The sequence below is a fragment of the Manacus vitellinus genome, unplaced genomic scaffold (genome assembly GCF_001715985.3).
Source record: "Manacus vitellinus isolate BGI_N305 unplaced genomic scaffold, ASM171598v3 scaffold_2_pilon, whole genome shotgun sequence".
Taxonomy (NCBI): domain Eukaryota; kingdom Metazoa; phylum Chordata; class Aves; order Passeriformes; family Pipridae; genus Manacus; species Manacus vitellinus.
Window position 1 is genome coordinate 6,585,736 of NW_021940208.1, and position 14,381 is coordinate 6,600,116.

Genomic DNA, 14,381 nt, shown 5'->3' on the forward strand with positions numbered 1-14,381 from the left:
AATATAAAAGTAGGAAAGTTATTGCTCTGTATTGAAAATTGGGTTTTTTTGACAGATGTGAAAGAGATTGTATGATTGTTAGCACTCCTTTATACTCTATATTAAAAAAATATTATCTTTAACATGAAGTATTGGAAAATGCTTCCTACACTCAGTCTTTTTTAGTTTATAAAAGAATACACCAACTGTAATTTAATTATAGCCTGCTTGCATTAACATATGAAACAAAACACGTGCTAAGAAAGGATCCTTAAACCTAGCGGACAAAAGGTAAGCAAGAATGGCAGTTAAAAGCTAAACAACAACACAAAAAAAGGAAAATTTTTAAATACATAAACAAAAGAGCAAGGATAGTAACTCACTAGATTTATCTTTGTAATCCAGATGGATATGCCTGACACTTCAAGTATTTTTCTCCACTTGGAAGCAGACACCACCAGAGTTACACGGGACAGTAGTTCCTTCTAGCAATTTAAAAAAGCTATAAAGAGTCGTTTCTAAAACAGTGACTCATGGAAATATACCTGGCAAGACCCAAACCACAAAGGATTCTGGTCCTTTTTCTCCTACTGAAGAAATGTTAACATTGCCAAGTAATTCACAGTTTCTCATACTACCACATCAAACTGTTGTATTCTCAAAAGGCAGATTAATTTATCACTAATCCACAGTTTATTTGGCACAAAGCTGAATAATAATTAGATCTTAGATATCCAGCTCAACAGCCACAAAAATGAAAAATTTTGGTTTTCATTCATGATACTTTAACCTTCCCTTAACCTCAGCTAGCTGCCTTGCAATTTCTTTTTATCTTATTAAATATTATTTTTAATTGAATGTTAAAAAATTAGTTCACTGTACAGACGGAGCTTTAATTTATGCAATGAGTTCCAAAATTAGTACCCTGTTTTGCCAACAGTAATAAATCTAGAATCTGTGCTTCTGCAACCGAAACTCTACTGGACACTTCCACAAAATCAGTAAATCTAGATAGCGACCTTGAAACAAGATCAAAATGTTAAAACACACTCCACATACACTTAGAATGTACATTTAACTGAACAATAAATTCTTATAGCTTAGTCTACATGTCTAAGTATCAGGTCTTAAAATTAAACTCCTGCCATATTCTCAGTGGTGCACTTTGCAGTAAGCATTTGCAATTATTTTGCCTCCATATTCCAGAAAGAAATATAGTCTGCAGCTATCAAATAGGGATAATGAAAGGAAACATAAACCACATAATTGCAGCTCTCTTGACCAAACCACTTAGACTTTAGATCTGGAATATATTGTGTCAAGTGGATTACTTGTCATAATAGTAATAGCTCATTTTATGCATTTATACTAATAATCCTCTGGTTTGTTGTCTGATATTACAGATTAATAATGTCTGACAATTAAAGCATAAAATAAAGGGAAAGGCAGACAAATAAAAAAGAAAAAAATAAAATAAATGCAGCAAAATTACAAAATAACAAGTTTCTGGTTACTGGATAAACAGTGGATAAACACAGACTAAGAGACTGAGTGGCTTTTCAAAAAAATAGTTGAGATCTGAAAGGAGGATGTAACTAGCAAGATCATGGGCACATACCAGTGAGTGGAGTGAAAAAGCAGTCATTCACAGAAGTAGAGCTGAGTTGTGCCGAAGAACAAAAATGTGATGTTAATCCAGCAAAGACAGAGTTACTCATGGAGTGTATGTTGATGGAACAATTGTATACACTTAATTCCTTTGGAAACCTGACTTTAAAGCAAGTAGTCTTCAGTAAGGAGGTTCATACTAGTTTATTAGGACAGCAACTTGATTCAAGATATTTTTTACCAAAGGAAAAACTACAGTCCAGATAACCTCGCCACAACACCCCATGTGAAATAAAGAACATAATTTAACTTCAAAGATCAAGACACAGAATTTTTATTTTGACGCATTACAGAACAGCTTTATCGGTGAGCAATTACTGCAAGTCAAAAGACAATATATTCCATTCACTTGCTATGCTATGGTGGGATAAAGAAAACCACAGAGAAGAGAAAGATATTCTACATTTGTAAGCAGTGAGATGTTAATTTGATTCATGTGTCATAAAAACATATTGTAAAGATATTCCTCTTTCTACCACTATCTCCTAAACTCTAGAACACAGCTCTTCTGGTTGTGCCAGGACAAAGGTCTGGGGTCACAGTGCAGGTCTAGGAAAACTTCCCAGTCAAAAAAAAAATAGATGGAAAAAAGTTTAAGGGATGCAACAGGAAAGAACAAACTAATGAATCCTTGAACATGATGTTGAAAATATAAGAACTAAAAAGAGAATGGGATGTCTCTTGTGGCACAGGTTCTTTAGACCTTCTGTAACTGTAAATCAATGTTGCTCATTATTACAACGTCTACACTGATGCACCTTATCAAGTGAAAAAGTACAGATAAATATTCAATAACATTCAACTCAGATTAACCAACTAAGCAAAGCATGGCATGCTATTACTTTTGGCATTCCCATTAACTCAATATACCTTTTCCCCTCTGTGTTATTGCACATCAAAAAGGAGGAAGGAAGACATATGCCAATCCCCTGGAAAAAATAGGGAGATTTTTAAAATGCCAACCATCGTTATCTATTTCCTCCTAACTGTGCACTAAGAAACTGGTGTTTTCCATCTGCCGAATCCTTTACTTTCCCCTTAGGAATCTTCGGATCTTTAAGGAAATTTCAAGTCATGGAGTACTGGATAGATGCAAAATGTATAAGGGGTACATACAAAAATAGCTGCTCCACTCAATAAGCATGACAGAAAATCACTGGCTCGTGTACGACATTTAAGAAGAAACCCAATAATAACTTCCTCTTCTAAGCCAGTTCATTCATAAAGATATAATGGGCTGAAATAATGGAGAGACACAAATGCATGAATTATTGAAATATTACAAATATAAAGTTTGCTTTCCATGAGCTAGAGAATATATATATAAAAATATATATATTTATCTGTTATTTGGACAAAGAATTTTCATATCATCCTTCATTATATTTGCAAGCACACATGGAAAAAAAAGTGGAACAAAAAAATAAAAGCAGGCTTGATTAGTCTTAAAATTATTATTAGAAAGGGAAAATGGGATTGAACTGCAGGTTACTGAGCATCATATTCAGCATCACCTCACTCTTCCTGCAAATGATTCATCATATCAAATGCTAGATATGTTTCTCACATCTATTCCTTCAAACACGCCAGAGAAGAAAATAAGCACTTCTTTGGCCCAGTTCAACTTGTCCCGAAGCAAATACATAAACTATATCAGACAAATTGTGCCCTTCCAAGCATGTGTTCCTCTCTGCTCCTTACAAGGAGTCTAGTTGGCATGACCATTGCAGGTGTAGAAATACAGAGTCCTGCAAGCTAAACTAGATGAGTCCAAACCCACACAGTACTTTGCAACATATGCCATGCATGACTTCAGAGCACGGACTGACATGTAGGTGTACACTGTAAGTGGTACTATGAATCTCCAACTTGCACTTCACCATAAATGAATGCAACTTGCAAAGGAGACTGAAAAAAGGAATCATACATTGTTTTTAAAAATATTAATAATTAAAATAATTTTAAAAAATCTAAAATAAGTAATGCCCCAGAATAGGACTAACTGCTTCAGAATACATAAATGCACTGCTAAACTACTTAGTTCTTGATATTTTTTTTGTAAATAATGAAACAAACGTCTCAAAAAGAAAAAGCAAAAAAATTTGATGACAAAGTTATTATGGATATTTTAAATTTTCTTATTACAAATCTTTCAAAATTTTCCATTTTTCACCTTAATCACAAATCACAGAATCAGAGTTACAGAATGGGTCAGGTTGGAAGGGACCACAGTAGGTTATCTGATCCAACCTCCCTGCTCAAGAAGGGCCATTCTAGAGCACATTGCACAGGATTGCATCCAGACAGTTCTTGAATATCTCCAGTGAGGTATTTAAGCCCATACTTTTCTTCCTGTCTACAAAATTTTTTGCAAAAGAGCTGCATTTCAAAATCTAAGTTTACTCACAGAACTTTAATTAACACTTGAACAGAAAGAAATCCAGCCTACACTGAAGTAATTAAAAAACCCAAAACAGATAAAGTAGGACTTGCTTTAACTTTTCAGGAATTTACTTCCCAGCTTAACTTTCTATATAAGGCTTTTAAAATATAAGAATTTGTAATGATGAATACTAACATTAGACCATTCTGCTGGTCAGTAGGGTTACATCTAGGAAATATATTCACAAGTTAACATCTCTAGAACAACCAGCAATAAGAAACACTTCTAGCACCATTTAAATAATCCACAACATCTAACCGTTAATTATAAACCATAGACATCTGGTATCCATATATTAAAATCAGGTTAAAAAATAACATTTGGACTATTAAAAAGAATATTAGCTATTTTATGTACATAAATCGATGTCTACACCAACAGCCACTCATAAGATGTGACAAAACTCATATGCACATCAAAAGAAAGGAATCATAATCAGGATATAACCCTGAAGTTAAGAGATTTATTCCTCTTGGAGAGAGACTCAAAAATGTTGAAAGAAACTGATTTCACAAATCTATTTCTCATACCTCAGGATATGTCCAAAAACCACACAATGATACCTATTCTCATGTCTCAAAACCACAGCACAGGATCTTCTACTAGGAAGTAAGAATTATGCTCACCAGCTACCTGCATTAAAAAAAAAAAAAAGAAAAAAACCAACCAAAAAACCACTACATACTGGAAAAAAATTAACTGAATTAGTCAAATATTTCATTTTATTCCTTGGACAATTCATAAACAAATACTTTGTGTTTAAGCCCACTTTGAGGGGCCTGTTAGCAGTCCATGCAATTATTTAAAATCCCATTTGAAAGTTTCTTAATTCACAAATTTATCTATTCAATTTTTCTGTCATTAATACTACCCTTTAAAATGAACAAACTCTTATTAAAAAAAAATCTATGTCTAAAAACTGATACATAAGCCACTTCTGCAAAAATGATTATCACTTTATCCTATCTATATAGATCTTAAAACTCCTTCATGTTACCTCTCCTGCAGCTCCTCTAAGCAGGTATTTTATTGGCACAATGTCATTAATCAGTGTAAGACATCTGGTAAATATCATCTTATCTTGTGTCTAATTGTTCAGCAAGAAGAACTGTTCTTTCCTAAAACCAGGTACAGTTAAAATGGGGAAATATTTAGAAAAGTGTAATTGATAAATTCAACTGAATAATGCATTTATTCTTTTCTTGGTAAAATTACACACTAAGCTCAGAGTTAATCACAAGCAGCTCACTAACAGCTCCATTCATGCTCAGCTGGATTAGCCCTTCAATTAAATTTCTTTCATTTCAAGTTAATAATCAAAACAATTGACAATTCAAAGGTATCTCCACATCCATATGCAAATGCAATATTTCTTCATTTTCATTTTAACAGGAGAACCTTGGCTACAGGAATACAGTCCTAAATTAAGCTATTAAAAATAATAATCTATACTTCTCATGTGGATGAAAGATACTATAATGCTTGACTCTGGTTTTCTCCATTATATTTTCTGATGTTCTTCAGCAGATTTTACCAATCCACAAAAAAAAAAATCTTTTGCTACTATCTTTAATAAATCAAACACAACTTACTGTTTAAAAATGAAAGTAATGCTTAAATTGTTCTTTTCTATTTTATTCCCTTACTTCTTCAAGGATTTGCTGCCACCATTTCAGATTAAATACTTCCTCAATACTGCCTTTTTTTTTATCATACTGCTTCCAACACATCCAGCAAGAACATTTAATTTCAGTGCCCTTTGGTCAGAAGACATGAGTAAGCCTTTGCCAGACAGTAAATGAGATATTTACATTTCCATTCTATTAGACACTTGCAGTCTTGCCCCATCCTAAACTGTTTAACCACAATTTTTACTGCAACATTTCACTTCAACAGAAGTGAATGTTTGATGTCATTTAGCATCAATACTGAGTAATGCTTGGCAGATCTTCTCTCGATCTCCAAGTGCTCAGCGTATTTTGAAGCTGGTAACCAAGGAGAATTAATTGCTTCAGCTCAACAAAACCTCTCCAAACTCTCCCCTCCTGGAGTCACCATGATGTCAGTACCAGATAAGCAAGGGAGAGTAAAAAGCTTTCATGATACAATGGCACTTTATTTCAAGCAATGCGCTAAACAGAACTTATTTGGTTACTCAGGCAAGCTGGCCTCTCAAAACATATCATTCTGTGCAATGATATTTACAAATCTTTAATAAATTCATCCAGGATGGTCCAGTTCCTTTAGAAGTAAACTAAAAAAGTTTCACACTTTAATAGTTAATCCCAATGTGCTGGAGCCACAATCCTATGAGGTAACAGGCTAAGGGCTGAACCATGTGTTTGATGCCCAGTCTTTACCGAAGTAGATGCAGCAAACACAGATCTAAAGTACTTTTGTGACATGTGTTTTAAATATGTAAAATCAGGGTAAATACTTTCAACATCATAAAAATTCCACCCTGACAAATATTTCAAAGTACTGAAGTTATTTGACATTCAAATACCACAAAACACTAAGCAAAAACCTGTGAGAAAAAGAAATGTAAAGCACTTACAGTTCATATAAAAATGCATATGCAACAGTAACAGAACCTACAGCAACCACAAGGATGTGGTTTTCTGAGCACAATCAGATAGATTTTCTGTCCTCTTATGTATTAAAAGGAGTGTCTGTAACTAACACAGTGAGCTGAACTGACACACCACAGGAAAAAACTGGCAAGTCACCAGGCAGAGACCAAAAGACAGACAGCTGCTGGAGATCCTTTGGCACCTACATGGAGCAATCCTGTAGTGATGAACTTCTAAGTACAATCCAAAGGCAGCTCATGAGCATCCACAAAATACTAGACTTGCATATCTGTTCTCAGCACTTTCCAAATCCCATGGTGGCTCTTGTCCTATTCCTTTTACTTGTATGTGTTCCTAATTTCTAACTTTGCCCAGTACAGTGATGCTTAGTCCAACTTTCAATCCTATTTCTGCCTAGTTAGCTACAAGTCTACCTCCCCACCTGCTTTCAACAACTACCAAACCCAGTCTCCAGTTCGAGGCTGGACTTTTAATACAAGCCTAGCACATCACTCCACTCAGTGCAAAGGTGCTCATCTCAGTTTGGAAAACAATGGCTTAGTGGCAAGATTTATTCAGTATGGTGGGATCTTCTAACTTGCTACACCCTATACAGTGAAATCCGAAATCCAAAATACAGTATGTCTCTTGCAAATGGAATAGAAAGAAGTCTTCAATATCAAACAATATGGAAACTGTCAGTTTCCCACCTTTTCCTTAAAATTCAAAAGTATCTGACCCATGCAATATTGACATGCTATTTTAACAGTAAATTGGAGGACGGGAAAAAAGCAGTAGGAACAAAGTCTGCCAAATCATTTGCACTCACTGTGTCCTTGCCCAAAAAGTACTGGCAAGGGGTTAACCAAAGGAAAAGCATGCTTTTGCCAATCTAGTACTGTCTCAGCAAAAATATTTGCTTTTACTTTGAATAATAGAGAGTGTCACAGTCTGGAAGAAGATGCTAAGAACAGATGTGAAAATTCAGACAGCTACTGTGAACATTGTTCTTAAACCTTTTGTAACTTCCTTTCCGATATGGTAAAAGCAGTCTTTTGAATACTTTTAACCACCAATTCTGCCTAGAAAGAGTCCACATGATCTCACTGCTCCCTGAGAATGGCTCAGCGAGCCAAGACTGACCTACTTCCACAGCAACAACCACTCAGCCCAAACATGAACTTCCCAAGGGATGGGTACATTCCTCTCCGTCTCAAGCCTGAAGGCTTTTTCCCAACAAAGTTTTGTATATACTGTAACAATAAAATCATTACATAATTTGAGTAATGCAAAAGCCCAAAAAATCAGTAATAACTGATTTTTCAAGTCTTCTCTTAAAAAGCTAATGCATTAATAACAACACAGCTGAAGCTTCTATTCTCAGAGAATTATTTTCAAGCAAGCAGAGTCCCTTTAATCAGTGTATGACCTCTGAATGGTCCAGACATTACAACATATTCCGTCACCAATATCAAAACCACTTAATTTCTAAAATTCAATTGAAAAGGTTTTGGATTTTTACTTTCCATTAAAGAAATGCTTTCTGAATCATTTTAGGAACTGTGTTCTGCACTTAGACAAAGTGAAGCTAAGTGAAAAGTGAAGCTATTTAAATCAATTTTGTATAAAACCAGTGCTTTGATGAAAAATGATGAAGAGAAGGTGAATGTAAGCATGGGAGCTTATACAAATGTTGGTGAAAAGGTATTATAGATACCATATACATACAATTTGTAGAAACCCCTTGAAAAAATCCTGAAACAACAACTAGGAAAAATATATCACAGAACAGCCTGGCAACTATCCAACATTTAAGAGCAAACTTTTAATTTTACTTTTCTGTGTCTTGCAGCAAACAATCCTCAAATATCCCAGTAATCTGTAGCACTTCAGCAGGTCCATTTTAGAGATTCATATCACAGGTAAGTTTCAATGGTATAAAACAGGTCCAATTTTATTACACATTTTTTTCAAAGAAACAAATATGTAGGATTCTAATGTTATATCTTTATATAGATAGCTGTATATTTTATATAAATATATCTTTACATATATATAACAAATTTTCTTTGTTTTTCTACTTTCTTTTCTTGGAGACTTCCCCAGTTTTCTCTTTCCAGGCTACTCAGTAATTAAAAAGGCCAAAAAACCCACAAAATACTATGGCTGGATATCATGAAGTCATTTATAATTTTCCTAAGTCCAACAGGGAAATGTGCCTTTAAGCCTATTCACCACTGGTTCTTCTCATTACACACATACATGAAAATATCTTTCACCGATAAACTCTTAAAACCTCTTGCTGTAAACAAGAGTTTGGATCTACAAGATTCTTAACTTTTCAAATCTGTTGTGGTACCATTACCAGGGCAGGTGATAAGGGGCACATAAAGGGCAATGGAGAGTGAGTGGAAGTTGAAGGTGTAGTGAGGACTGGAGATCTTACTAATGATCTCTCAGAGAGACAATAAAAAAGCATTTTGGACCTTGAAGCATTCTGATATAGATGACTCACAGGTATTACAGGAGCTATTCATATATCTTCAATCTAAAATCTTAACACCTTGATCACTTGAAGCGGAACACAGATTATGTGGTGCTTCAGGAGATATGTACTTCATTACTCAAGAAAACCTTTGGGGTTTGTTTGTTGGTTTTTTTCAATTCCACATAGCAGATGTATTTTCAGAGCAGCAATTTATTAGATTGATGGTATTTGCCTTTGCTTACTGTAGCAATTAAGTCCCACTGATAGAAAAATAAGCCAGATTTTCTCAACTGGTTTGACCTTAAGAAGGTCTCACTAGATGTTCAAGTTTTCTTGGACAACAATTCTTAGCTGTCATCCAGCACATGAGCTACTGGTCAGCATTCACCAAGAGAACTGAGACAACAAACCAAAACTCTTCTCTTTAATCAACATTTTCCCTAAAAAACAAGGTTTAGCATTTTTTTGCTTGTTTAACAGTTTTGATTGTTTTTAAGGTAATAACAGCTCGTTTCAGCACACATGGTGGAGAGGTCAACTTTGTACTAGAAGCAATTTTTTTATAACATCCTTTAGAAAAGCATCCTGTGTTATTCAAGCACTTCAGGTGGGAGCTGTAAAGACAGAGTTAACTTCCTCCACAGTTTATTATCTTCAGAAGTATTGATTCCTAGATGAGACCATACTCACCATTCCATGAGCACTGCTGACTTCTACTAGCATCTGTGATATCTCAATGAGTTTATAGGAGGAATGGAAAGATTAGGGGACAAGCAAGAGAAACAACAGAAGTAATAGGCAGTGAGGACAGAGATGCAAAACTACTTTGGAGCATTATCACCTAAAATAAGTCTCCCTTCATGAACTCTTGTGACCAGGCATCCATGTTTGTCAGTGCAATTTAATGGATACAGACCAACACACCTTTAGGCTTCATCCTCAGATCAACAAAACAGAGAAAGGATTTCTACATGACAAGCAGGTACTGCAGATCAATAGATAAACATTGACATGTATCAGCAATGTGTGTCTCACTTAAAAAAATAATTTTTTTTCAAATAAAAGTTCAAGTTGGCAGCTTTAGGGTATTACTGGCAAAAGATATGGTTGTCAAATAATTTGTCACACCTATAAAAGTGTGGTTAAAATACAAATACAGCATTAGATTCCTTTGTTCATGTAAGTCAAAATATAGTGAATTGTTGAAGCGAAATTTCAGGATTGCTAGCCTCTGGAAAAATAAACAACAAAACATATGTTTAAATAAGCAAGTCCCAACAGTCCCAAAATGTAACAGTAAGATTTTTTTATGGATGTTCTGCACATACTTACAGGTTGAGCAGACTAATAGTGCTCTCACCACAAGCTCACTGAGTAACTTCCACTTCTGCTTCACTCTGGAAGTGACAACTGGAATGAGAATCTCCGCAGGGACATAGAATTGAATCGAATAGGTCACAAAAATCCCAAAGGAGTACAGCATTTTTACGGACTGATATAACCTATTGGAAACATTTACACACATTCATGTAAGTTGTAAACTCTTCATAAAAAAAATCAGCTTGCCAATGGCACTAAGCCTAAATACATATATATTTGAAAAATATTTTTCCCCCAGCAAACACAAATGTTACATTACAACGGCCTAAGAAACTGCAGAAGATAAGCTAACTAGAGTAAATCTTCAAGAAACGGGAAGTGCAGACACCCTTATCACTGCTACGTGTGGCTGAGTAAACAAGTGACAAAGAATTATTCACACTACCAACAGTTTTAAATTTAGATGCAGTTTAAATCCATGCTGCATAAACTACAAGCATTTGTCATAGGTCTGCTTGCAGTCAACTGATAGAAATTATGAGTCTCTTCACATGATTTTCTTTCTAAGAAAGCAACTAAGGACATTATTAAAACTTTGGGTAAGGGTTTGGTTCATTTGTCATGGAGTATTGTGTGTTCACAAATGAGCAAGGGAATATTTATCATAAACAACATTTTTCTTTTTTGCTTCAGTCCTTAAAGAGAGATTGAACTGAAGCAAAGGTAACATGCATAAGTAAGAAAAGAAAAAACAGAAGCAAGGGTAGGGAAAGAACAAGTAGGATCTTCATCTCTGTATCCCTCAAAGTGTTTCCTCTTTGAGTGTTACAGTCTGTATCTGTACAAGTAAATAAAGTCCAGCCACGACTGCTTTTGGCCCCTTGTCCTGTGGCCAAATGGCACAACATGGCAAAATTTGTATCCATACAGCTCAGCTCTTCACCACCACAACAGGATGCCTCCATCATCCTTCCTTCAACATTTTGAAGGATGTGTTGAACACATAGTCAGTAATGGTTTTGAACACTGGAGTGGTGAACTGCTGGTGAACTTGAATAGCCCTTTCAGCTCAGTCTTAGGTGTTTCTCATCTCACAGCTACAAGCTAGATCATCAAGTTTTCCATTTTTTATGATACTAAAAGACTGCTAACAAACCAATAAGGGTTTTTTTTTTAGATGAACAAATACACAGAAGTAATTATTTTATATATATGTATGTATATATATATTTTATATATATATACATTCTATGATATGAGGGAAAAAAGAAAAATATGCTTCAACTAAAAATACATTTTGACTAATAGGTTCTAGAATATCTGTAACAAAGGTTTGACCACCACTGTACACAATTCAGTGAAGCCCCAAAGGCATATTCAAATGGATAAAAAAACTATTATATCAATTTCTGTAGTGACATAATGGTGTAGCTAGTTTAGAAGCCACAGCTTTTGCAACACACTTCTTTTTAGAAATTTCAAGGAAAAAAGAGTCACTTTTCTATCAACTCTGCATGACTGTCCTTATTCCAGAAGCTTAGATGGATTTTAGCCAATTAAAAATAGAAAAACTGACCCGCTACCAACAATTCTAATCCTCAGGCTTCACACCATCCCAAACCTTTACAAAAACAATTTTTAAGATACTCAAAAACAGGATTCAAAACTTTAAATACACAGTTGTTCAAAGTGAGTGTCTCCCTTACACTAACTAATTTTCTATAGATCTACAAGGATTAAAACCTTCCAAATTAGAAAACAATTTTTATATCATTGAGGTGATTTTACTAGTAATTTAATATTATACTCCAATCAGACAAAGACAGCTTCTTAGGTTACCTTTTAATAAAAATGTAAATCATATGTGCTAAACCTCTTTTCAATTCTCCATTTGACATTTCATTGTACCTCTTTTAAGGGTAGAAACATTGGCAAGTACTGTAACAAAACTTGCATAACAATACAGTTAGAACCAATACGGGAATTAATTACACTAAGCTTTCATTTTAACTAGTACCATGTAAAGCCTCGTTGAACTTCAATATACAGTAGTGTTTGTATGGTAGTTAACCTTTGGGATTCACTGTCAGGGAACTGTTGCACAAAGACTCACTGATGTCTTAACAAAGAACAGGTGGTGAAAAGAACCTCCATATTCAGCCTCAAGAAGATGACAAACTAACCATGGGCAAAGAAGAAAATTTTTGCAATGAGGGTGGTGAGCCATGGGCACAGGTTGCCCAGAGAAGCTGTGGATGCCCCATCCCTGGAAGCATTCAAGGCCAGGTTGGACAGAGCTTGGAGCAACCTGGTCTTGTGAAAGATGTCTCTGCTCACAGCAGGGCAGTTGGAACACATAATCTTTAAAGGTCCTCTCCAACCCAAACCATTCTATGATTTTATGAGACCCGAACAAAGGACACTACCAAGTACTAAAGCACAGTTTTTCATAATCTACATTTGCAAATACTGCAGGACTTGGTTCAAACTGATGGTCACATGACAATAATTACTAAGATTCCAAGTAGCTAATTGTATGTAAAATAGAAATGCTACTTATGAAATAAACCAGAATTCTTTGATTCCAGAAAAGAGTTGTAAAAGATCAGCAAAAACAAGCTGAAAACTACTCTTAAAGTTCATTTTCAACATATTCTAAGTAATATATTATGCTGAGTGATAATTTGTACCATCAAACAGCATCTAAACTAGAACTGCACTAAGTGGTTCCTCCAAAAGCACTAATCTAGCAGGATGATTTTAAGAACATGAGCAGTCTTCTATTTAAATTAAACTTAAGCACTTAACCAGTCTAGGGCCTGTGCATGCCTTCCAGTCAACTCATCTGCAAGGACATCAAATAAAACTCAGAAAGCAGCAGAATTCTAATTTAACTTTCTTTACCAGGAAAGGTTTATTTTTAAGCAGGGGTTGTCCAGTTGGAATGAAACACATAAGCCAAGTCTCACTGCTTAGGTACATTCCAGGCTCTTTTGCATGACCATCTTCTTATAAAAACCTCCCCCGCTCCTTGCATTTCTCTAGTACAAACTGGCAACTTACTGGCTTTTTATGTGAGGACCAAATACCAAAATACTGTTCACTGGAAATTTGTTTTGTTAGCACAGGGATTGCAACCTCTTGCCCCTCAGTACTGTATCACGTAGACTCACAGTACGGAACAGCAACAGCATCGTACATCACAACCCCTGGGTGCACCCATGAGCTGCTTCTCCAAATTTTGTTTGCTGCTCTGGGGTACTATCCAGGGTAAGACAAAAACAGATGACTTTGTTAACTGTAGATATGTGCCCTGAGTAGTTTTGAGGTTATTACACTTAAAATGCCAATTTTCTACCCTTTAGAGTACCAGTTTCCATCTCTTTTATTATCTCTTTCTATGCATTAGTCCTGCAAAGCTATCAGGATAAACATCATCATCACATCTGCACTGTAGCCAAGAGCTACTTGAAAACTCATATGTGAATAGCTCTGTTAGACAGCAGGGATGCAGAATAAAGTTCATCGTGTTACTTGCACGAGTGCAATAAAAAGCGACAGTGAGTAGCAATGTTACCTTATTCCACATTCCTCTCACTCCTGCTTTTTTAAGAGCACTTCTCTTAAGGCACAAATAAACCCAGAGCTACCATTTAAAACAAACTTTTCACTAATCTTATAAACAACAAGCACTGCCATGTAATATTCGAAATAGAAGTATTTTTCCTTTCAGATGCATCACACAGACAGAATGGATGCATTAAACATTTGTATATTCCTGGGTTTTTCTAATGTCACAGAATCAGAGAATGGTTTGGATTGGAAGGAACCTCAAAGATCATCTACTTCCAACCCCCCTGCCATGGGTAGGGTCACCTTCCACTAGATCATGTTACTCAGAGTCCCATCC

The 14,381-nt window shown here is 35.3% G+C and overlaps 1 protein-coding gene across 1 annotated transcript in view; it reads right to left on the minus strand.

The window, feature by feature from the left end:
* Positions 1-14,381, minus strand: part of SLC36A4 (solute carrier family 36 member 4) — a 94,935-nt gene that overhangs the window by 37,023 nt on the left and 43,531 nt on the right. The window contains exon 10 of the mRNA XM_018071462.2: positions 10,484-10,653. Within this exon, the coding sequence (XP_017926951.1) occupies positions 10,484-10,653 (170 nt within the window). The remainder of the gene's footprint in view (positions 1-10,483; positions 10,654-14,381) is intronic.